We start from the raw sequence: 20,735 nt of genomic DNA on the forward strand, positions 1-20,735 counted from the left end.
TGAAACTCTGTCTCCAAAATTTCTGAAGGGGGGAGGCACATCCCAAGAAATGACAACTTAAGGAAAATAGATATAAGTAAGGCCCATTTGACCAGTCAGTGAGAGATAAGAAAGCTGCAACAAATAAATCCCAAAGTGAAACTTCCGGTAGATTTCTATAACCAATCTCTTTTATTTGCACATTTGTGCTCTTGGGGGAGAAAGTGACTTTACCAACCATGTAAATGGGGGGAAAGTTCTAACCCTTCAATAATTTCAAGAAAATCAGCATATGGTTTAGGTCAAAAGGAGTATTTGATTTTGCAATGCCAACTATCCCTTCTGTGGTCTCCCAAAAATGCTGTGGCTATCCCACACAGAACTCTCTCCATGTTTTTACCACAGAAACAATAGTGTCATTTCAGCATTCGTTGTAATGTAGACCACGTTGGGAGGTGCTCCAAGTAAGCTATCCAAAACAACAAGTACCTGTATTCTCATAATCTAATATTACAAAAATGAAGTATAGAATTACCATGCAAGATGAACTTAAAGACAAACGCTAAATAAAACAAGGCATCGGTTGTGTGTCTGATATGTGCAGAGGGACAAATGGAATAAAGGGACTTACTTGGCTCTTTTCAGGCAGAGATTTGGAGTAGATACTGTTATTTCAAATCAGTGAATGAATTCATTAATGAGTTATCAGTGGGGACCGGAATTGGGGAATACCAAAAGTATTTGAACTTCTATAAACAGAACGATTTGCCTGGGGTTTGTACTTTCCTTACCTTAGAAACTTATCTGAAGAGCAAAGCCCTTCTGTCACTTTATAACATCTTTAAAAAAAAAAAAAAGGTGCTAGGAAATAATGAGCAACATAAACTGATGGACAAAAACAGACCCGGAGACAGGGAAGCATCAATCAGACTCTCAAACCTCAGAGGGAAAATAGGGGAGGGTGGGGGAAAGAGGGAGAGATCAATCAAAGAACTTGTATGCATGCATATAAGCCTAACCAGTGGTCACAGTTCAACAGGGGGGCATAGGTGGGGAGGGGTTTGGGGTAGGAATGGAGGGATGAGGACAATTATGTGATACCAAAATCAATAAAATAAAAGAGGGTGCTAAATAAAGGTGATGTGAAATGTATAGTGTTACATTTCCCTAGTCAAAAGACTTTGACTATTAATGATTATGTAAACAAATTTACCTTGTGGAGGTAAAATCAAAGAAAGGAACAAGGCAGGAAACAGAAGATAAAATGTGGCTGTTGTCAGCTTCATCTCTGATCTGCTATCCCAGGACAGAAGTCAGCTGGAGGCCAGATTTGAATTTCTCACAAGTACTGTTGTCCACACAAACAAGCGACCCAAGTTATTTACTTAACACTCAGAAACACTTAAGAGTCTTTTGTGTGTTTTTTCCATTTCTGGCCAAGTTGTTTAGAAAACACAGTTGCCACTGGCATTGTGATATTGTAAGCAGCCTTGCTAAATGGCTCCAAAAGAAAAATATCTGTTCAGTGTCTTGAATAAATCTTGTGGACTCCATTCACCAATTCCATACCAACAGTCTCTGGTTTTTCAGACCAAAAAATGTAGGTCAGAGATAGCAGATTGCTGCTAGAAGTATGTCTAAATAACATAGAAACTACTTTAATAACCTTTCATCATACCCCAAATAGTAACAAGTGGTGGTATGAGTAAATCAAGTCACTTTTCATAAAGAATAGAGTTATTTTAGGAGTATAAGGTCTGATTTGAAGAAACCACCCCATTACTAAAGAGAAACCAGGCGTTTATCTAATTTTTTAAAATATATTTTATTGATTTTTTACAGAGAGGAAGAGAGAGGGATAGAGAGTTAGAAACATCGATGAGAATCATTGATCAGCTGCCTCTTGCACACCCCCCAAAGGGAATGTGCCCACAACCAAGGTACATGCCCTTGACCAGAATCGAACCTGGGACCCTTCAGTCCGCAAGCCAACACTCTATCCACTGAGCCAAACCGGTTTCGGCTATCTAATTTTTTTTTTTTTAATGCCCTTGTTCTTTCTCTCTGGTCATGTGAAGAGAGCAAGGCTTCCTTTAGCACTTCCTAGGTGAAGGCTGTGGTGAAGATCTGAAGTCCATTCATGTTCGTCACAGTCATGACCACGTGGCAGTGAATTTGGCTTGAAGAACAGCTATAGAAATAGGTGTTGGGAAGTTATCATTATTTTTTCTTTTCTTTTGACTTGCCCCACTCAAATGTTTATGACACAGCCAGGCACAGTTACAATCTGTGAATCAAGCAGAGTTTCTACAGCTTTTTACAATATCTTAACTACACAGTTATTGTAGAATAGCATGGCGTTAAGAGGGTGTGCTATAGAACCAGCCTACTATTCTTCAAATCACCCTCCTAAAGCTTGATAGCATCCGAAACTTGAGCAAATTACTTTCCTACGGGAGGGGCGGGGGGGGGGGGGTGTCAGGAAAGTACCTATCTCATTTGGGTTCTTATAAGCATAAAATAAGACATTTCATATAAAATGCTTGGTAATGAATCAGGTACATAAGCACTTGAGGAAGTGCATGTGCTCAGGTCTGTGGGAATCCAGGGCTGTCTGGATAATGCTTCATTATGGGTGAAATTAAGAAAATATTCTGGCCGAAACCGGTTTGGCTCAGTGGTAGAGCATGGGTCTGCAGACTGAAAGGTTCAATTCCAGTCAAGGGCATGTACATTAGTTGCTGGCACATCCCCAGTAGGGGGTGTACAAGAGGCAACTGGTTGATGTTTCTCATCGACGTTTCTAGCTCTCTATCTCTCTCCCTTCCTCTCTGTAAAAAATCAATAAAATGTATTTTAAAAAAAGAAAGAAAATATTCTGCTATGGATTGAAAGTTTGGTTCCTCCCAAGATTCATCTGTTGAAACTCTAATTCCAACGTGATGGTATTAGAAGGTGGAACCTGTGGGAGATAGTGGGGTCATGAGAGTGGAGCCCTCATAAACAGGATTAGTGCCCTTATAAAAAGATGATCTCTCTCCACCATGTGAGGATTTGGCAAAAAGGCAGCCCAGGGTCAGGATCCTCGCCAGAACCCAATCACAATGACACCCTGATTTCAGATTTTCAGACTCCAGAGCTGTGAGAAATGAATTTCTGTTGTTTAAGCCACCAACCTTCTGTGTCTTTGATAAAACACCCTGATTTGACTTAAGCATAATCTAATTGAAATAGTTAATTTGTCTTTCTTTGCTCTCTTAGAATCAGAACATTTCCTGAGCTACCAATTTGCTAGGAACACAGCATCAGCTCACCTGAGAAAAGTGGTGAGAATATCTTGATATTTAAAAATCATTACAGCTAAACTTTTAAAATTCTATCAACAAATAAAAAATAATCAGCAAAAATGTAATTACCCATGTTTTCCTGACCAAGTACAAACTCTCTGTAATATAGTTCATAATTTTTTAAAGTTTTAAGTAGATTTCTAGACATTTTCTTAATGGTCAAGATATAGTAAAAAGTAATGAAAAAAGTTGGTTGTCATTCATTAATAACAAACACTGAGTGCACATTTACATTATAGCACGACAACTCACTGTGCTTCATAGTTATATATGTGTCTATTTCCCCACTAAATTAATAAATAATTTTGAGGACAGGGGCCATGTTTTTGAATATCAAGCACTTAGCACGGGGCACTCAATAAATTATTAACCACTCATTATATGCAGGTTGAGTGAATAAACAAAGGGTACATCACTAAGATTTTATCCTACAAAGCCTAACTTAGAAGATAAGCCAGAGCATCAAAGACAAATAGTGACACAAGTAAAGTTACAGGTACATAAAATGAATAAGAGGGGCCGTTTTATTTAAACAGAAGAGGCAACTTGAGGTGAGGCATAAAGCCCTCATTAAGAAAATGTACTTTTTCTGGATTAGACAAATGGAGAAATCTTTCCCAACAAAGGGGACAATGGGACCAATTATAGATTAGCTTCCTGATGCTACTGTAACAAATTACCACAGACTTGCCGGCTTAAAACAACCTATGTTTATTATCTTACAGTTTTGGAGATCAGAAATCTGCAATGAGTCCCACTGGACCAAAATCAAGGTGTCCGCAGGTCTGCGTTCCATTCTGGAGGCTCTGAAAGAGAATCTGGCTTTTGCCTTTTCTGTCTTTAAGAGGCTGATCTCATTCCTTGGCTCGAGGCCTCCTCTCTATTCCTCAATGACCAGTTAGTCTTTCTCTCATCTCATCACTCTGACTGTGTTTCACACTTAAATGTGACCCCTGTGATTCCATTGGACCCACACAGATAATCCAGGATAGTCTCCTACTTTTCATTAGCAACATTAATCCTATCAGCCACCTTTATTCCTCTTTTCCATGTCACCAAACAGGTTTACAGGTTCCAGGGGTTGGGATGTGGACATCTTTGGGAGACCATTATTCTGCCAACCTCACAAAATGATATCATGCATCTGGCATGTATAGACACAACATTAATTTCCACAGAAATTTTGTGTGTTAAATCTAAGTTTGAGTGAGGTTATAGGACTAAGGGAGTGGAAGCTATTTTTGAAAGCACTGAAAGCCCAACAAAGGGATTGAATTATCTTTAACATAATAATTCTCTTTGTGTTAGATTGTTATTAATATTTGATTTTAGTTTTCATTTATTACATATTTGAAAATAACATGATTATAAGGTGTGTATGTCTAATTCACAACTTTCAAAGATAAATACTTCACTGAACTTTTTTTAATGGTTAATGCAAGACTTGAAAAACACATTTTAATAGTAGCTCAATCAATTGACTCCTCAAAATTTGAACACAGAGAAGAAAGTAATAACAGAATTAAAAAGGCATTGATTAGCCCTGGCCTGTGTTGCTAAATGGTTAGAGTGTCGGCCCACACATCAAAGGTATCATGGGTTCAATTCTTGGTCAAGAGCATGTACTTGGATTGTAGGTTCAATCTCTGGCCATAGTTGGGCACATCTGGAAAGTAACCAATTGATGTGTCTCTCTCACATCAACATTTTACTCTCTCTCTCTCCCTCTCTGAAATCAATAAAAATATATATTTTTTAAAGTAGAGTAGGACCATTTAGTAATCATATGTTATAAATAAAAATATATACAATTTTTTAGAAGATTAGTGGAATAAAAAGAGCAAAATTTAGTTAGAATTTGAATGTAAGATGGAAGCATAGTTACCAAAAGGAAATTCTTTAAAAATCTTTTTTGATGAATATCTTACACATGTATCAATCTTATCAAATATCATAGTGTACTAGGTTTTCTTTCCTTGATGAAGGTGCTATTATTCTTCTAGCAACACTATATATACATATATATATAAAAAAAAAAAAAGTGGGGGGAGGGCTTCAGTGGTAATTCCTGTGCCGTACCATAGAGAGTTTTGTACGTTGTTTATACACTATTAAATGGCCTCACATCTACTTTTCATCCTTGATTCACCTGCCATCACAGAGGAAAACAGGCTCTAAAATTATCTAAAGTAATCAGCATGCTCTATATGAGTTTTTAATCCAATAGCTTCCAGCTTTCTCATCTTTGTTTTCTTTAGTTGCTCCAGAGGATGACAGGAAATATAGGTGTCTGTAACCGTAGCAAAGCCCTTAGCCTTAGAAATAACAAGGAAAGACAATGGGGGGAGGGTGTGGAGGACAGAAAAAATAAAAGAAAAACAGCAAACTGTGTTTCCAATTACCAGCAGATGCTTCTGTTTATTATAAGAGTTCCTATTTAGTTAACTGTACAAATTTTTAATCATATAAATGTGGTAGTGTTCTAGCCTCATGCTCTTGATTACCCTTGTCTTCCAGTTGGTTTCACATGCCTCTTGCTTCTGGCATCACTTTCCCACAAATACAGTGTCTAGAGCTGCATAAATCCCAGACAATACCCGATAAAAAGTGCAGCCTGTTGCAGAGTTTGTTTTATTTATCTTTTGTGTTTGTGTTGTGTTTCACTGAGGTGGTGACATTGCAGTACATTCCCCTGAGTCAGCAGCACCATTGGCTTCTGGCTAACGCATCATGAATGCCTACATTCTTTTTTTCCATCTTCGCTTTATGGAATCATCTGGTCACCATTCATTCATGCCTGGAATAGTACAGGGGAAAGATTGCCAGGCTTCATCCAAAGGCCACTTTACATAGAACTTTAATAAATCAAATGAAGGAGCAGATTTGCATGAGAGTATCCCCGATGGTGGAGATCAAAGACTCAGAGTCTTGCCTGTATTCCAATCATTCTGAAAATAGCAAAAGGAGTACAACAAAGTGCTGGAAATGAAGAGGAATGGAAAAATTGGACTAGGTACTTTTTTTTTTTTTTTTTTTTTTTTTTACATTTGGTGAGAAAAGACTTTCAAAAATAGTTATTTTGTCTTGAAGTTAAAACTTCATCATATATATTATTCATCAGAGTGGCTTATATTTGATATTCAACCTTATCATAAAGTTGCTCCATAAAGGAAAAGGAATGAATGAAACAAATTTTAAAAGCCAAAGGTGGTTCAATATCATAAATGCCCCTGGACATAGCCCTTGCTCTTACATGGTTGTTCTGGTGGATTATTTCCAATTGAGCATATTTGACTTGAGCCAGTATTGGTTGTTTTCAAGAGTCCTAGTATGTGTATCTATAAAGATTGGGACTTTTGCTGCATTTTCTTTAATAAAGAACTAGTATGGAAGAGGCAGGAAATTTCTGCTGCATGGTAGTCCTCAGAGCATGGCCCACCACCAACAGCCTTACCGTCCACAGGGAGCTTGATAGAAGTTCAGAGTCTCAAGTCCACCCCAGATCTGCCCAAGCAGATTTTGCACTGTAATAGGATTTTCAGGAGATTTGTATGCACACTAACATTTGAGAAGCCTTGCTCTAGAATAGCATCTGAGAGACACCTTTAGGTGACATATTTTATGTCATCGTAATCTTCAGAAGGTAATAAGTGAAAGAAAGAAGAGAAAATAAAGAATATTTTGAAGAGCTGGAAGGATAAACACCCTACACATATGGTAGTTGAAATTTCCTTCTTCCAAATTGACTTTGAACTTCATAAACATAAACAAAAATGAATGCCAACGGGGGAAAAATAGGTTCTATTAGAAGGTTTCATTCCTTACCATCTTCCCACTTTTATGTTGTTTAGATTTATAACCTTTTTATATCATATTAGTTGTCCAGTTTATTTTGATTATATTGAGAGGCCAAAACTTCACTCAAACATTTCCCAACACTTTTTGAGGCTATCTGGATAATCTCCCTCCAGCTTCCTTGAGGTCTTCCCAGTCCAGACTAATTCTTGAGAGCTTCCAGAATTCATACATCTCACTTGCAAAAGAAAAAAAAATAATAATAAAGTAGAAACATATTTTAAACTTTGTTTAGGCCACGTTTAAAATATTATAATTGGTTTTACACACTACCCTTCTGCTAAAAACACATCAAATAAATGGAAATCACCTAGTAGCACTCAAATTTATAAGAATGTTTGAGGCATACAGACACCCCAAGCAAAACATTTGAGGCCCAAATAGTTTGTTTAGGAAAATAAGTCCAGTGGGAAGCTGAAGACAAGCACATGTTGTCTAGCACAGCCTATGACACAAAGTACAGCTCATGAACATCAATCATAACCCATTAGTCATTGTGCACTGAAACTGAAATTCCCAATCAAGGCAACTCATAGAGTATTAACCAAAGCACTAAATAACCCATGGTAAAGATCTCACAGGCTTATATCTTGGACACAATTCATGGTCTGTTTCCACACCACCAAAACACAGTTACAACAAATAATTATCCTATTGGGCCACTTCTTTAGTGCATTCTTTGTCTTTTATATCCCTATTTTCTTTCCCACCTCAATTATTTTTTCTACCTTACTTACCTCATCTTTCTACCATAAAATCCCTCACTGCCTCTCCCATTGGCCCACTCTCCAATACTCTGTCTCTCTCCAATACACCTATCATTGTTTCTTCTACTCCTGAATTCTCATGAGGACCACAAATTTCCAAAGTGGGACCTATTTCTAAGGTGGTTTGACTTCTCAGCTTTCTAATAGATTCTAGGAAAGTATAGCTAAAATTAGACTTTGGATAAGTTGTCAATTATGATTTCCTATAGCTTAAAACAATAACTTGAAAATTGTAAAGAACATTATGGTTTTGCAAGTAACTCACATTCTACTCTTATTTTATTGTTACAAGATTCCAAAATGATGGATAAGATGGTTATTGCCATAATATCCATTTATAGACAAGTGGCTAAGTTTAAGGCAAAGCGGAGTGGTGAGTTCATAGTTTTTATAACCTTAAGATAAGTAGTTTTAGGGGATTACTTCAGAGATTTCATTGTAGTAACTATTTTTTTCAGAAATTGACACACCAAATATGAAATTATGAAAAACATATTCTACCACCACTTACAGTCTTTCGCAATCAGAAACAAGTTGGGAAGTCTTAGAAAAATTTTAGCCTGAGAATGCCATCCTCACACAGCAAAGTATCAGTTCAATAACAGAGGGACTAGAAATGTTTGGGGGAAGGGCAGGTTGGTTAACGGGTTGATTTTTTGTTTGTTTAGTGTTACCTTGCTACAGTGTCTTTTTTATATGTATGGGTTTTCATCAGCAGAGAGAAGAGCAAAGTGGAGAAAACCTAGCCTTTAGGCTATTTTGTTTTTACCCCTTGTCTTATTGGACTTGTTTGTTGTGGGTTAACTGTCAGAGACAGTCAACTTAGCATTCGTTAAGTTATGTGAGAGCCAGGATAGAGGTCTCATGCCAACTAAAACCCTGGTCTTTCTCTTTAAATATACAAAGAAAAGTAAAACAAGAAGTGGCAATTCACAATGCAAACTAGGATCAGGTGGCGGAGGCCAGGCAGGTCCCAGTGCCTGAAAAAGCACCCATGGACTGGCACAAAGAGTCTCCCTTCTGCTGCTGCTCTCGTGTATTTGTGGAGTGAATAAGAGAATGATTGGTTATAGTTCAGACACCTGTTGTAAAATCAAACGATGAATCTGTCAGCTCAACCCCTCCACTTCTCCCACCTCATCTTCCCTCATCTTGCCCCACCCTCTCTCCTCCCTTTCCACATGACAGTGGAAGTACGTGCTGCCTTCTATGGTCAGTCTGAGGACCAAATCCTTTTCCCCACTTGCTGGCATTGTTCCCTGAGATTAGTTAAGGCAGAGTTATTACATTTCTATTTTTCCTGAAGGACACTGTAAATTGTTTGAGCTTCTCCTACTTAGACTATATTAAACAAAGTTAAAAGACCTGTTTTCCATTTATTGCTCATTTTGAATTTCATTTACATTGCCTTTGTGAAACCAGAGTGGTCATAAGTGTGTGTGTGTGTGTGTGTGTGTGTGTGTGTGTGTTTACACATCTATATTTGAACCAATGGAAAGGAAAAGCCAGGAGGAAATTAATAAATTTGAATAAATTCCCTCAATAGCTTGAAATTTTTCTTTAAATATAGAGAAGGGGTGGGAACTAATAAGAATATAAAGTATTCTTTTAAATATTTGTGCAAGACTGTCATTAAAATGAAGTTTTGTGAGAATCTATTGACAGACTCAAAATAACAGGAAATTGAAATGAGTATATGTTTCTAAGTTTTTATTTTTAAATGTACATTCTCATTTTAGATCAGAAATATTTAGTGTTGTAAATATTTTTAATAATAAAGCATAATATGCTAATTAGACTGGACAGCCAAACAACCTCTGGACATCCTTACGGATGAAGCCGAGGCTGCAAGAGCTGAGGACCTTGCTCAAATTTTGTGCATCAGGCCTCCAGTATATGATAATGGCTTATCTGACTAGTGACTAGTACACCCACAAGTCTACATGATTTTTACATAGCCTCCCAAACACTAGAAATTCTTCAAAATAACCCAGGTTCTAAATCAATTATAATAAATCCTCACTTAATGTCAGTAGGTTCAGCAATTTTATGCAAACTTACATATAACAAAGCCAATTTTAGCATAAGCTAATTGATATAAACAAGAGTTAAGGTCTTAGGGAATCTCATCAACATTACAAGGAAATGACTTGAACTAACTATTATTTGAGGAACTTCTGTATGTCTTTGACTTTTTTTTTTTCTTGGCCATATACTTTAATATTGTGGCTATCAATTCTTTCCTTTATAGCTGCAAACACATGGCAAAGTATTTCTGATAGAATTAGGTGTCCATTGGAACAAGCTGTTTTGACTTTGCTAGTACTCATTCTGTTTCTTTTACGGGAGAACTAATCTATTTCCTCTTAATGGGATGTTAGGTTGACTCACAATGCCTGGGGGGAAATGAGGTTATTTTGACAGTCTATCTTAAAATTTCCTATCTGTGGTACGTATTTGTGGGTATTAAGATTTGGCTTCACATGCCACATAGATGAGTCCTCTTTGCTCCATGACCCCTTTAGGTACAGAACCTCCTCCCCATCCTTATTTCCCCATCCCCAGTGATTCAGACTTCTAGCTGCAGATAGGTAGTGTCTCCATGTTAATGCTGCACACTGACTAAGGTTAAAGTCATAGGTTTACAGAATGCTCTTCTAAAGGAACTCTCTAGAAGACAAAAGAGATCACAGCCTGTGAGATGCTAGCTATGGAATATGGCAAAATCACCTTTTGGAGAATTTCTGTGGTTTAGTGATTTTAGTCCAACAAGGGCTTGCATCTTGTCTGTTTGTCCCAATCTCCTGAGCTTGCAGTTGAGCCAAAAATCTCCTGAGCCAAGCTTTCTCGCAAGATTTCCTGTACTTCCTGTTTCTATGTGAGCCAGAAATACCATGAGAATGACCTTTCTTGTGGTATTTTTGCACTTCTACCCCAAGATGAAGAGAATCCCATATTGGGGAGGATTTTTCTTAATTGTGCAACATCTTCAATTATCAAACCTTCAAATGAAGTAACTTCCTACTTCCACCTTTGAGATGGTGTTTGCTTGGCCCTAATTCATCTCCAGTAGGAAGTATTTATGTTCAATGATCTAACATTGAACATAACTCTTCTAAGATATCTTTTACAAGGAAATGTGTAGAACAATATAGAGAATACAGTTAAAACATATCCTTGGATTTTTTTTTTTAATGCCATTCTTTAAGAAATGTGTAATGTAGAGTTGTATGATGAATACATTAGTGTATGTGACATACCATTTATCTGTTTTCTTTGTTCTTAACCCCTTTGTTCTGAGGGTCAGGATATCCTGATGCTAAGTACTATTGCAAAAAAACTCAACAAAAATAAAAATAGTCAAACACTTAGGGAACTCTTCAGTTGTTATGTCAAGGAAGTTTGTGACTGAGGAGTGAGTTTAAGACATTATTCAGGAAATATGCTAATAGAGTACAACTGCCTACATGTGCCTATTAAATAAAACAGTCTCGATTCTGGAGAGACTTAATGCCCTCCCTCTGATGAAAAGAAAAGATAAAAACTGGAAGGGTTGTCAAAAGTGGTACAAGTGTCAGACAGATGCTTAAATGCTTTCATCTCTTAACAAAGAGGGAAGTTTAACAAGGCACATCTTTCTCAAAAATGGATCACTGATTATTCCCTAATTGGGTTGTAGGAATATCTGCTTGTCTGGTTAATATTTTAAATAATAAATTCATAAGCAGTAGTGTTTTCAATGTCACTTACTGTTGCTTTATACCCTCAGAGGATGTAGGTTTGCCAGTGTACTTTTCTATCCAGAAAAAAAAGAAAAGCCACTTAATTCTGTATGGAAAACTAAACTTATTAACCGTGGGTTTAGAAGAATAATAAAAACAACAAAATTACAGTTGCTGATTTCAACTTTTAAAAAATGACATGAAGGCCATGAAAATAAAACACACCCTGCAACGATCTTTCTCCTCTCCCCCAAGTCTCCTCTCCCCTCCCCTAAAGAAACACCCAATGATTGTGTGATAAACCAACACTGACAGAAATATAGTACATCAGGAGTGACAGATTTTACATCAGCAAAATAAAATGCCAAGCAAAATAACGCACTTTGCAATGCAGGAAAGACAGGATTGTTGCAATGGCCTCCAAGAAAACAGAAGCTATCCGCATGAATGTTCAAGTTCAATTTGTTCCCACAAACCCGATTTGCTGGCAAAAGTGCGAACTACAATACCACCTTACTTTCGTTTATGTCCAGATCTTTTCACACAAGCTACAGGGGGCATCCTCTTTGTTGTATGGATTCTGACTCCCAAGGCCCCTGGAACCCTAGCTGTGTGACCCATGATTGTCCTCAACTCAACCACTCTCAGTGGGGGCACAGCAGTTAGTGGCCCAAATATTAAGTCCACAGTGCTCTGTCTCTGGAAAGTGAATCTTCGACACTTACTTTCCTTTCTTTCCACTGCCATTTATGCCCTCTGCAAATACCTTTAAAATTACTATTATTTTCCTAGGAAGTGGGTTTTTAACAATCCCAAGCTATGTGTCCCAACCGTGCAACCCTACTGCCCATTTGCATGAGGATCTTGATGCCTCTCTACTTCACTTCTTTCAGAGTTAGCTTTGGAGTGTTATTCAATGTTATTTCCCTTCCAACTGAGGGCAGCTAAGGTTACAAACGGATTTGACTAAGAGGCCAAAATCCAGTTAGGTTTGCTGAGAACCAAATGACAGCAAAGGGGGAGGGGTGTGAAGGAGGCGGGGTGGGTATCTGACCTGTGGTGTTTGAGGATCAACCCAAGAGCCTTTTGAAAAGCCCCATCCCCGTGGCTCAGACCTCAGTGGACAGGCAAGGTGGCCCCCAGCCAGATCATCCCGAGAGAAGCAGCTGCAAATTGGTTCTGCGGGAGCTCAGCTTCCCGTTAAGCCTGCTTCCTGCACCACGGGGTTGACTGCACCAACACCCCCACCGAGGAGCCGGCCTCTAGGGGACCCCTGCGAGAAGCTGGCAAAGGGTGACCCACTTTTTTTTTTTTTTTTTGCCTGAAGTCCTTAACGGCTAAACAGGCCACTCGACAAACTTTGACAAGCACCAAAGGAGAACTGAGAACAAATACATCAGAGGAAGAGGAAAAGCAAATGCTAAAACCTGGATGGCTTTCCCCCTGCTGTGGTTCCAGCTGCAGCCTGGGATTAATTAAGTGCTGTGAAGTCAGTGCCTGAGAGAGAAGGGGGAAAATGCATTCTATCTCTAAGGAAGGAGTGTAGTATCAGCTCTCACTGAGCGAGAAGCCCAGGGAAGTGCATCGCGGCCGCTGTCAGCGCTTGTGGAGGGACTGGAGGGACAGGGTGGCCGCGCCAGGCTGGAGGAGGCTTGCCTTTCCAAAGCTGGAGAGGATTTCTCGGGGGCTCTCCTTCCCGTGGTGCCCGGGAAGAATCTCCCCTCTGCTAGCAGCACCCGTGGCTGCGGCAACAGCCCTACCTCCTCTTCTGGGGAACGGGGCAGAATGCCTGTGCTGGAGCACTATTTCCACTCGGCAGAGCTAGGCAGGCGGTGGACAGCCCCAGAAGGTGTGCTGCCCTCCTCCCCGGGCGGCCGGCCGGGGTGCCAGCAGGGGCCGCTGCCCTGGGACTTGCCAGAGATGATCAGGATGGTCAAGCTGGTTTGGAAATCCAAAAGTGAGCTGCAGGCGACCAGGCAGAGAGGCATCCCGGAGAGTGAAGATGCTCTGCACAGCTTTCCAGGTAAATGGACTGGGAGGTGTGAACGGCCAGGTCGGGTTACTTTCGGTCCCTTTCTTGGAGAGGTCACACCATAAAGATGGGGAAAGGAAGGAAGACGGGGCTGTGCAGCAGAGGGTCCGAGGTCTGTGACTAATGAAGGTTTGCTCTGTTACAGAAATGCATCTGAAAATTAAGAGTGTTGTGGTAGGAGGAGCATTAATAGCCTGAAAATCAAGGCATCTGGGTCCCTTGCCCCATGGCTTAAGCAAGTGGAATTTCCTGAGCTTCAGCCCCCAGAAGCAGGGGGTGGGTTGGGTGCTCTTTACTGTCTATTACTGCCTCTGCAATTTCTTGTTGACAAGTCAGAGTTATCACCAAGAGAATATTCTTCTTAGCTTGCTTTTTATAATGCTCAGTATATATTAAAATATGTTTCCAATGTTTAACTATGAAACATATGTTTAACTATGGTACATATGAATGGTCCCAGAACTGACTTTGGCCAGGAAGCTTTTTATGGGATAGGAAAGTTGGTACATTTCCTTGCCTCAGTTTCCCATTTTGATAAATGGCAATAATACGGATTCCCTCATTGATGACAGGAAAAATGAACTCCATAAATGTGCAAATGATTCATTTGGGGCTTTGTCATGTTGCAAGAATGTGCTGTGTTCGGGTCAGTTACGGAGAACTTTGCTGTGTTTCGAACGCTGGGCAGTGCAGCCACAAAGACACCCAGGAACCCTGTCAAAGATCTCAAGGGGCCCAGATAATGCTGTATCCTATGAATGTGTGCAGGGGCCGCCTTCCTTAAGGAGTGTGTTGGCAGCTATTTGGAAAGTGGTGGTCCACTGTAGAAGAATGAATGTGAGCGTGTGTTTATGTATTTGAAGTCTGGGCTAGCCCTGGCATACCATTGGTGGTAAGAGATGGGGGACTAGATGGAAAGATATACCAACAATTACCTCTCTCTTTCTCATGGAAAGAGACTAGGAAATCAAAACTCGACTAATTTTGTTTTTAATCATTTTATACAGACGTTGTTCTAAGTTGCCTAAAAATTTGAAAATTTCACTAAATGTTACTAAAAAATAATGGTCTGAGGGAAAGAAAGATTTCAAAGGAAGAAAAACACAACAATGTTAGTCTTTGGTAAACAGTGAATACTTGGGACAGAGAAGGGAATCAATGGAACTGAGTTTTCTGTGGCAAATAGGAGATGGGTGCCCAGAGAAGTGGGTCTTGGTCGGAAGAAATGAGGTAATGCCTAAGGAATCCCAAATAAGAAAGATGGAAAAACCCACCTGGGCAGAAAAGTTAACTGTGACTCTTCAATTATTACCAGTCTTGGTTTGTTGTAGAATATTAAGTAAGTATGATGCATAATTCAAATCACACCTTTGATAAAACTATCTAGTCAGCAGATATTAACATGATTGTGAGACTAGGTATATTATTATTTATGTTATATGTTAATGGATGTCTAGTTATTAAAGAAGCAATACTACAGGGAGAAAACAGAGCTCTTGTAACTTTTCTTATCACTTAAAAGGTACATTTTTCTGGATTGTTATAAAGTTGAGCTAGTTGAGTGTTACTTTGTCCCTGGACCACTGCCTCACTTGAATTTGAATATGTCTTGGTGGCTACCTTGGTTTCAAGGCAGACTCCATTCCAACACTTTGTCTTCTTTCTCCCCTGCTTCCCATTCTCAGGCTCACGTTTTGTCATGAGCATAAAGCCTTATCCTCCATATTGACTTTCTGGGCCACATGATGAAGCCCCAAAGACCAGTTGCTTCACTTTCCAAGTGGTCTCACACCTTGTTGCTGACGCTGCATGTTCTCCTCCCACCAGGTGCTCTTCAACTGAGCCATTTTTGCCGTAATAGCCTGCCAATGAGGGACACTGGAACACTTGTAAAATATTTCAAAATATCTGGCATTTTTTTAATTTTGAAAAAGTGATGGTTTAAGCTATGCTTTGTTCTTGTACAGGGGTTTAAGGTAGAAAGCATCTCAAAAAAAAAAAGCAAAAACAAATAAACACACCAAACTAGATGGTACTGTCTCTGTCTCTGTTTCTCTCTTCTCTGTGTGTGTGTGGTGTGTGTATGTGTGTGTGTGTGTGTGTGTGTCTCATCTGACCTTTACCTCAGATCCTCAGTTTCTTCTTCAACAATACTAAACAACTTGCTATTCAAGTAGTGCCCTGTCTGTGAGCCTTGCCTTGGATGTCTTTCTTTGACTCAGTCAACTGAAAAATGTCTGTTCAAACTACGAAGTCCCATTCTAGCAGTTCAAGCATCCTTTTCTTTGTAGTGTCTTTTCTGATATCCACTCCTGCCCCCATCCTCCCCCACAGTCATTTATTCCTCTCTCACTACATTTTTACCTGTGGGAATTTAACCTAGTACATTTATAGCACACAATATTTTTGCCATGTTAGTAACCAAAAACAGAAAAATTAAATCCTGTGACAGTCTATGTATATTTTGACTGCTGTCCATAATGGATGAATAGGTTTACGTTTTTAAAAACCACAAAATTGCAGAAATTCTGAATAGAATCAACAGTCTGAAGAACTTTGGAAACAGATGTCACTGTTTCTTTATAAGTTGGATTTAACCTTAAAGTTTTCAGCTTTTCTTTTTCTTAGTGAAGGCTATCGTTATTTTTGCTCATACTTCTAGACAAGACTGGACATTGTTTCCCACAAGTGAAACAGAAGAGTATTCTGAGATTTGGCTTAGGTAATTAAGGGGAGAGCAAAGAGATTTATGGGAAAGTAAATGCATAAAAATGCATTTGTGAGAGATTTTAAGATGAAATATACTGAGCTGTGAGTGATGGGAGGCAGAAGGGAACAGTGTTCCCTGAAGAGAGTGAGAAAGTGCTAGGGGGAAGGTGACATGGGTGAGCCATCCTGTCATCTTCAGATGGGCATTCACTGGAGACTATTGGTGACTATTAAAGGCTGGAGGAGGAAATGGGGGTGACAGGAGGAAGAGAGGCTTGTCATCTTTACATGTCAGGGTGTGTGCATCTGGGAGTGGCCCCAGAGCTGAGCATTATTCACCCTGGAGAAGGATTCTGGAGGTTAGATCAGCATGCCCAGAGTCAGAGCATCAGTTCAGTCCATTGAATTGTACCCAATTGCTTAAAGTTATTAATAGTCCCATCATTTTTCCTTTATGAAGAAAACAAAGGGTCATCTAATTATCTAGTTAACACTAGATCAAGTGAATAGTTCAAAGAGACTGAACAACTTGTCCATGGTCACACATTGACACTGTGACAGAACCAGATTTGTGTCTCAATGACACATATCTAGTCCACAAAACTTACATGATGAGGGCACGTTCTGAGTAATTTAAATGTGAACCAAGTTATGGCTTTATTGACTATATATAAATGGGCAAACATGAGAACTCATAAATCTTGGCCAACCCAGAAAAATAGTATTCCCATGAAAAATAAGTCAAAGGATTGTACTTCCTTTACATTTTTCTATTTATTTTGTAGGTTTTAGTTTTAGATCCAAGCTTCAAGTGCTGGGAAGGCCCTGAGAAAAATCCCCGTTATAGGCAATAGGAAATAAGCTTTAGAGCTTAGTGGTGAGAACTTGCCCAGAAGTTGGAGAATAGGGAAAGGGAAAGGAAAGAAATACATGGTTTCTCAAGTGCTATGAGTACAAATATTATTCTAATTGTGATTCCAATGATTCTTCATGGTCTGCAAAGAAAATAAAAATTCTGTGTAAGACTAGACATCCCTTAGCAGGCCTTGTTCTTAGTTGAATAAATAATTTGATTTCAGAATTCAACCAAATAACTGCAAACTCTGCAACTATAGAACTTACCGTTCATTTGGGTGTCCCAGGCCTAAATATTGCATTACATTTTACTTATTTATTAAGCTTGTTCCCGTTTCAATAACCTTTGGCTTCAGGAAAATACAAAAACACACAACTCCCTCAAAAAAAAAATATTTTCCCCATAGTCATTGTACTTGTCCTGTCTTTCAAGAATACAAATATAAATTAGCTTTTCACTCAGCCCTTAAAATCAAACAACTTTAGATGAGAAAATCTCCAAAGGAATTCTCTGATTCCAGCACTCTACAATTCAAATTGACATTTAAAGTGCTATGTTAAAATATCTCACATATCAAGCATGACATAAATTAAATATATTGAAGACTGAACACTTGATCATTGTAATTTAAAGAACACTTATTGGATGGTTAATGTATACCAGGATTTAGAGATTAATCAAATGCTTAATGAGAGAAGAAAAATTATAAATTTATGAATCAATTCTGTCTACAACTTCAGTGTGAAAACAAGTCCTTGTTAGTTTAAACCTCTATGTCAATTGAAAGTATTGGATATAAAACTGATAAAATTAAAAAAAAAACACTTGTAAAAAATCAAACATACTTTCCAACACTCATAGATATTAATGATTTTTATTCAAAGCACGACAAGTTGCTATAATCAAAGAATCAATTAGTCTTAATAGAAGATAACTTGACAGTAATTCATAACATTTTTCTCAAACTACTTCTTGTAGATGTTAGCCTGCATTTAGTCTGTAGCTCAACTGGATAATAGTCATTGATGATTTAATCCGTCTTTGAAATGCAGGTGCAAAATTGAGTCAAAACCACAACACATCATCTCACCTTGAGCCAAACCTGTTCTTTCACCTGACTTCCTTGTTTTCATAAAGATATCACCCCTGCATAAGCCTAGGTTCACAACTTCTCTCTCCAGCTCTCCAATTCCAATTGGTTCTTAGTACATAAGACTGGTTAAAAGTAATCGACTGTTGTTGCAGTGCTGAGATTTTAAGTTTTAAATCCTGCCTATCTGTTATGAACTGTGTAAACCTGGGCAAATTATTTCATCTCTCTCTGCCTCAGTTTCTTCTTATGTAAAAAGGGAATAACAATAACACTTTCACAAAAGCTGAGGATTAAATGGATAAAGCAAGAAACAAGTACCTAGAAAAGAACCTAAGCCCTACTACATTCTCAGTAAATGTTAGCTATCATAATTGTTAATATTGGTGCTATTTTCAACACCGTAGTGTCCTCTTTCTATTTGGTTATATATATGTGGCCTTTATTCAATCATGCTATTTTGTCTGTAATGCTGTAATAGCCTCCAACTATAGTGCCCTCTCTACCACTCTTCTTTCTACTCTGTGATTCAGATCAATAACATCAAAAGAAAAATCAGAATATATCTTGCTCCTCTGAAATCCTTCAATGATTCTTCATGGTCTGCAAAGAAAACATAAATTGTTTTATCCTGTATTCAAAGTTCTCCACTCTTTGGATGGAACAAGCTCACTTTTCCCACCTTATTTGTCATTGCTGCCCTCTAAGCACTTATGTCCCACGCAGACAGGACAAGCATCCCACAGCTTCCTACTTGCTGTCTGCTCATTGTTCTCAAGGCCTGAATTGATTTTCTTCCATGTCCCTAACTTCTGTTATTCTTTAAGACCCTCATATGCCTTTTCCTGTGCAAAGCCTTCCTGAGATTACTCAGGAAAAGTACGTTTTTCTCTTCTGAGGGCTCACAGAACTTTCTTTGTGTTTATTTCACTGGCAGATCTCTTTATTTTAGTATAATTAGTGTACATTTTCTTCCTCCCTCTCCTAGATTTTCAGCTCGTTCAAAACCTGAAGAACATTCTATTTTCTTTAGAATCATTCACATGTCAGCTACTCAGTACACTTTGATAAGTGAAAAATGGAAATTATCAAAAAGAATAAAATAGCCTCCGAGTTACCATTAAATGCATGAATGAACATTTTTTCTAGACACAGATTACTCAAGAAATATGAATCCTAGTTTTTCCTTTTAATGGAATCATTTTTAAACTTATATTCTGCCAGAAGATTAGAATTAGCCATTATAGCTTTTTAAATAGACTACATAATACTGAATTTCAGAACTAATAAAAATATCTAAAGTATGTGCAAAACTAATATGAGACAGTTCTCTTTTCACACAGAGAAGTAGCAATTTACTGATACATGTAAAATTTTTGAGCAAATTGCATGTAAATTATGCCTGCTTTTATATACTTTAAAAATAATTTCTCTGTTCTCGCATCTTGAGACATTTTACATCAACTGAATTTCGAAGGTTACTTCGTTTACAGATAACAGTCTGTATATTTCTCAACATAATTTCAAAAATAGAATGCGGAAGGTGTGTGTTTACTCGGTCCTACAAATGAGCTTTTGAGGAGATGGAGCTGAATGGAGGATGTTATTCCCACATCCTTTGCTCTTTGCCTGGAAACAGTTTCTTTTCCCTTTTTTTTAAACAAGATTGGTTTAACTGGACAGCAAATCATTGACTCTTGCATCTGATTAATTTCTAAAAAGAAAACATTCAAAGTTATCTTACAATAAAGCATCTAATTAAAATTAGATGCTTTATTGTAAAAAACTCCAAAACTCCAGGTTATTTTTTAACTTATAGGAGCAACTGAAAATGTGTGCCCTTTTCTACTGTCTGGTTAATTTCACTCTTTAATTATCAATGCACTTCATAGTATATAGTAGGTATATATATGATATCAAAATAGTAAGCAAAGCTCAAAGTACTTGTGATTTAATATAATACCTCAACCAAAAGAATACACGGTGTAGACTTTCCATCAAGTTCTATTTAAAATTGACTTTGATATCTAAAATGCTAACAGACAACCTTAGGAGGTCAGTTTTGTTTTGTTTTTTAATATATTTTATTGATTTTTTACAGAGAGGAAGAGAGAGGGATAAAGAGTTAGAAACATTGATGAGAGAGAATCATCAATCAGCTGCCTCTGCACACCCACTGCTGGGGATGTGCCCACAACCAAGGTACATGCCCTTGGCCGGAATTGAACATGGGACCTTTCAGTTTGCAGGCCGACGCTCTATCCACTGAGCCAAACCGGTTTGGGCTAGGAGGTCAGTTTTATATCTTTACACTTGTCTTAAATTTCCTCAGATTACAAAATTATTACATCCCCTTCCTTAAGAGTATGTCTCACATT

The 20,735-nt window shown here is 38.2% G+C and overlaps 1 protein-coding gene across 2 annotated transcripts in view; it reads left to right on the top strand.

Annotated features, from left to right (window-relative positions):
- The window catches only part of PDE7B (phosphodiesterase 7B), a 263,815-nt gene that overhangs the window by 119,206 nt on the left and 123,874 nt on the right, over positions 1-20,735 (top strand). The window contains exon 1 of one of the 2 annotated variants that reach the window (XM_036415212.2): positions 12,864-13,693. The exons of the other annotated variant lie outside the window; for it this stretch is intronic. Coding sequence (XP_036271105.1) covers positions 13,456-13,693 — 238 coding nt within the window. The 5' untranslated portion in view covers positions 12,864-13,455. Of the gene's footprint in view, positions 1-12,863; positions 13,694-20,735 lie in introns of those variants that run through there. 2 annotated transcript variants of the gene reach the window in all.

This window comes from Pipistrellus kuhlii, unplaced genomic scaffold, assembly GCF_014108245.1.
Source record: "Pipistrellus kuhlii isolate mPipKuh1 unplaced genomic scaffold, mPipKuh1.p scaffold_m20_p_5, whole genome shotgun sequence".
NCBI classification, from domain to species: Eukaryota; Metazoa; Chordata; class Mammalia; order Chiroptera; family Vespertilionidae; genus Pipistrellus; species Pipistrellus kuhlii.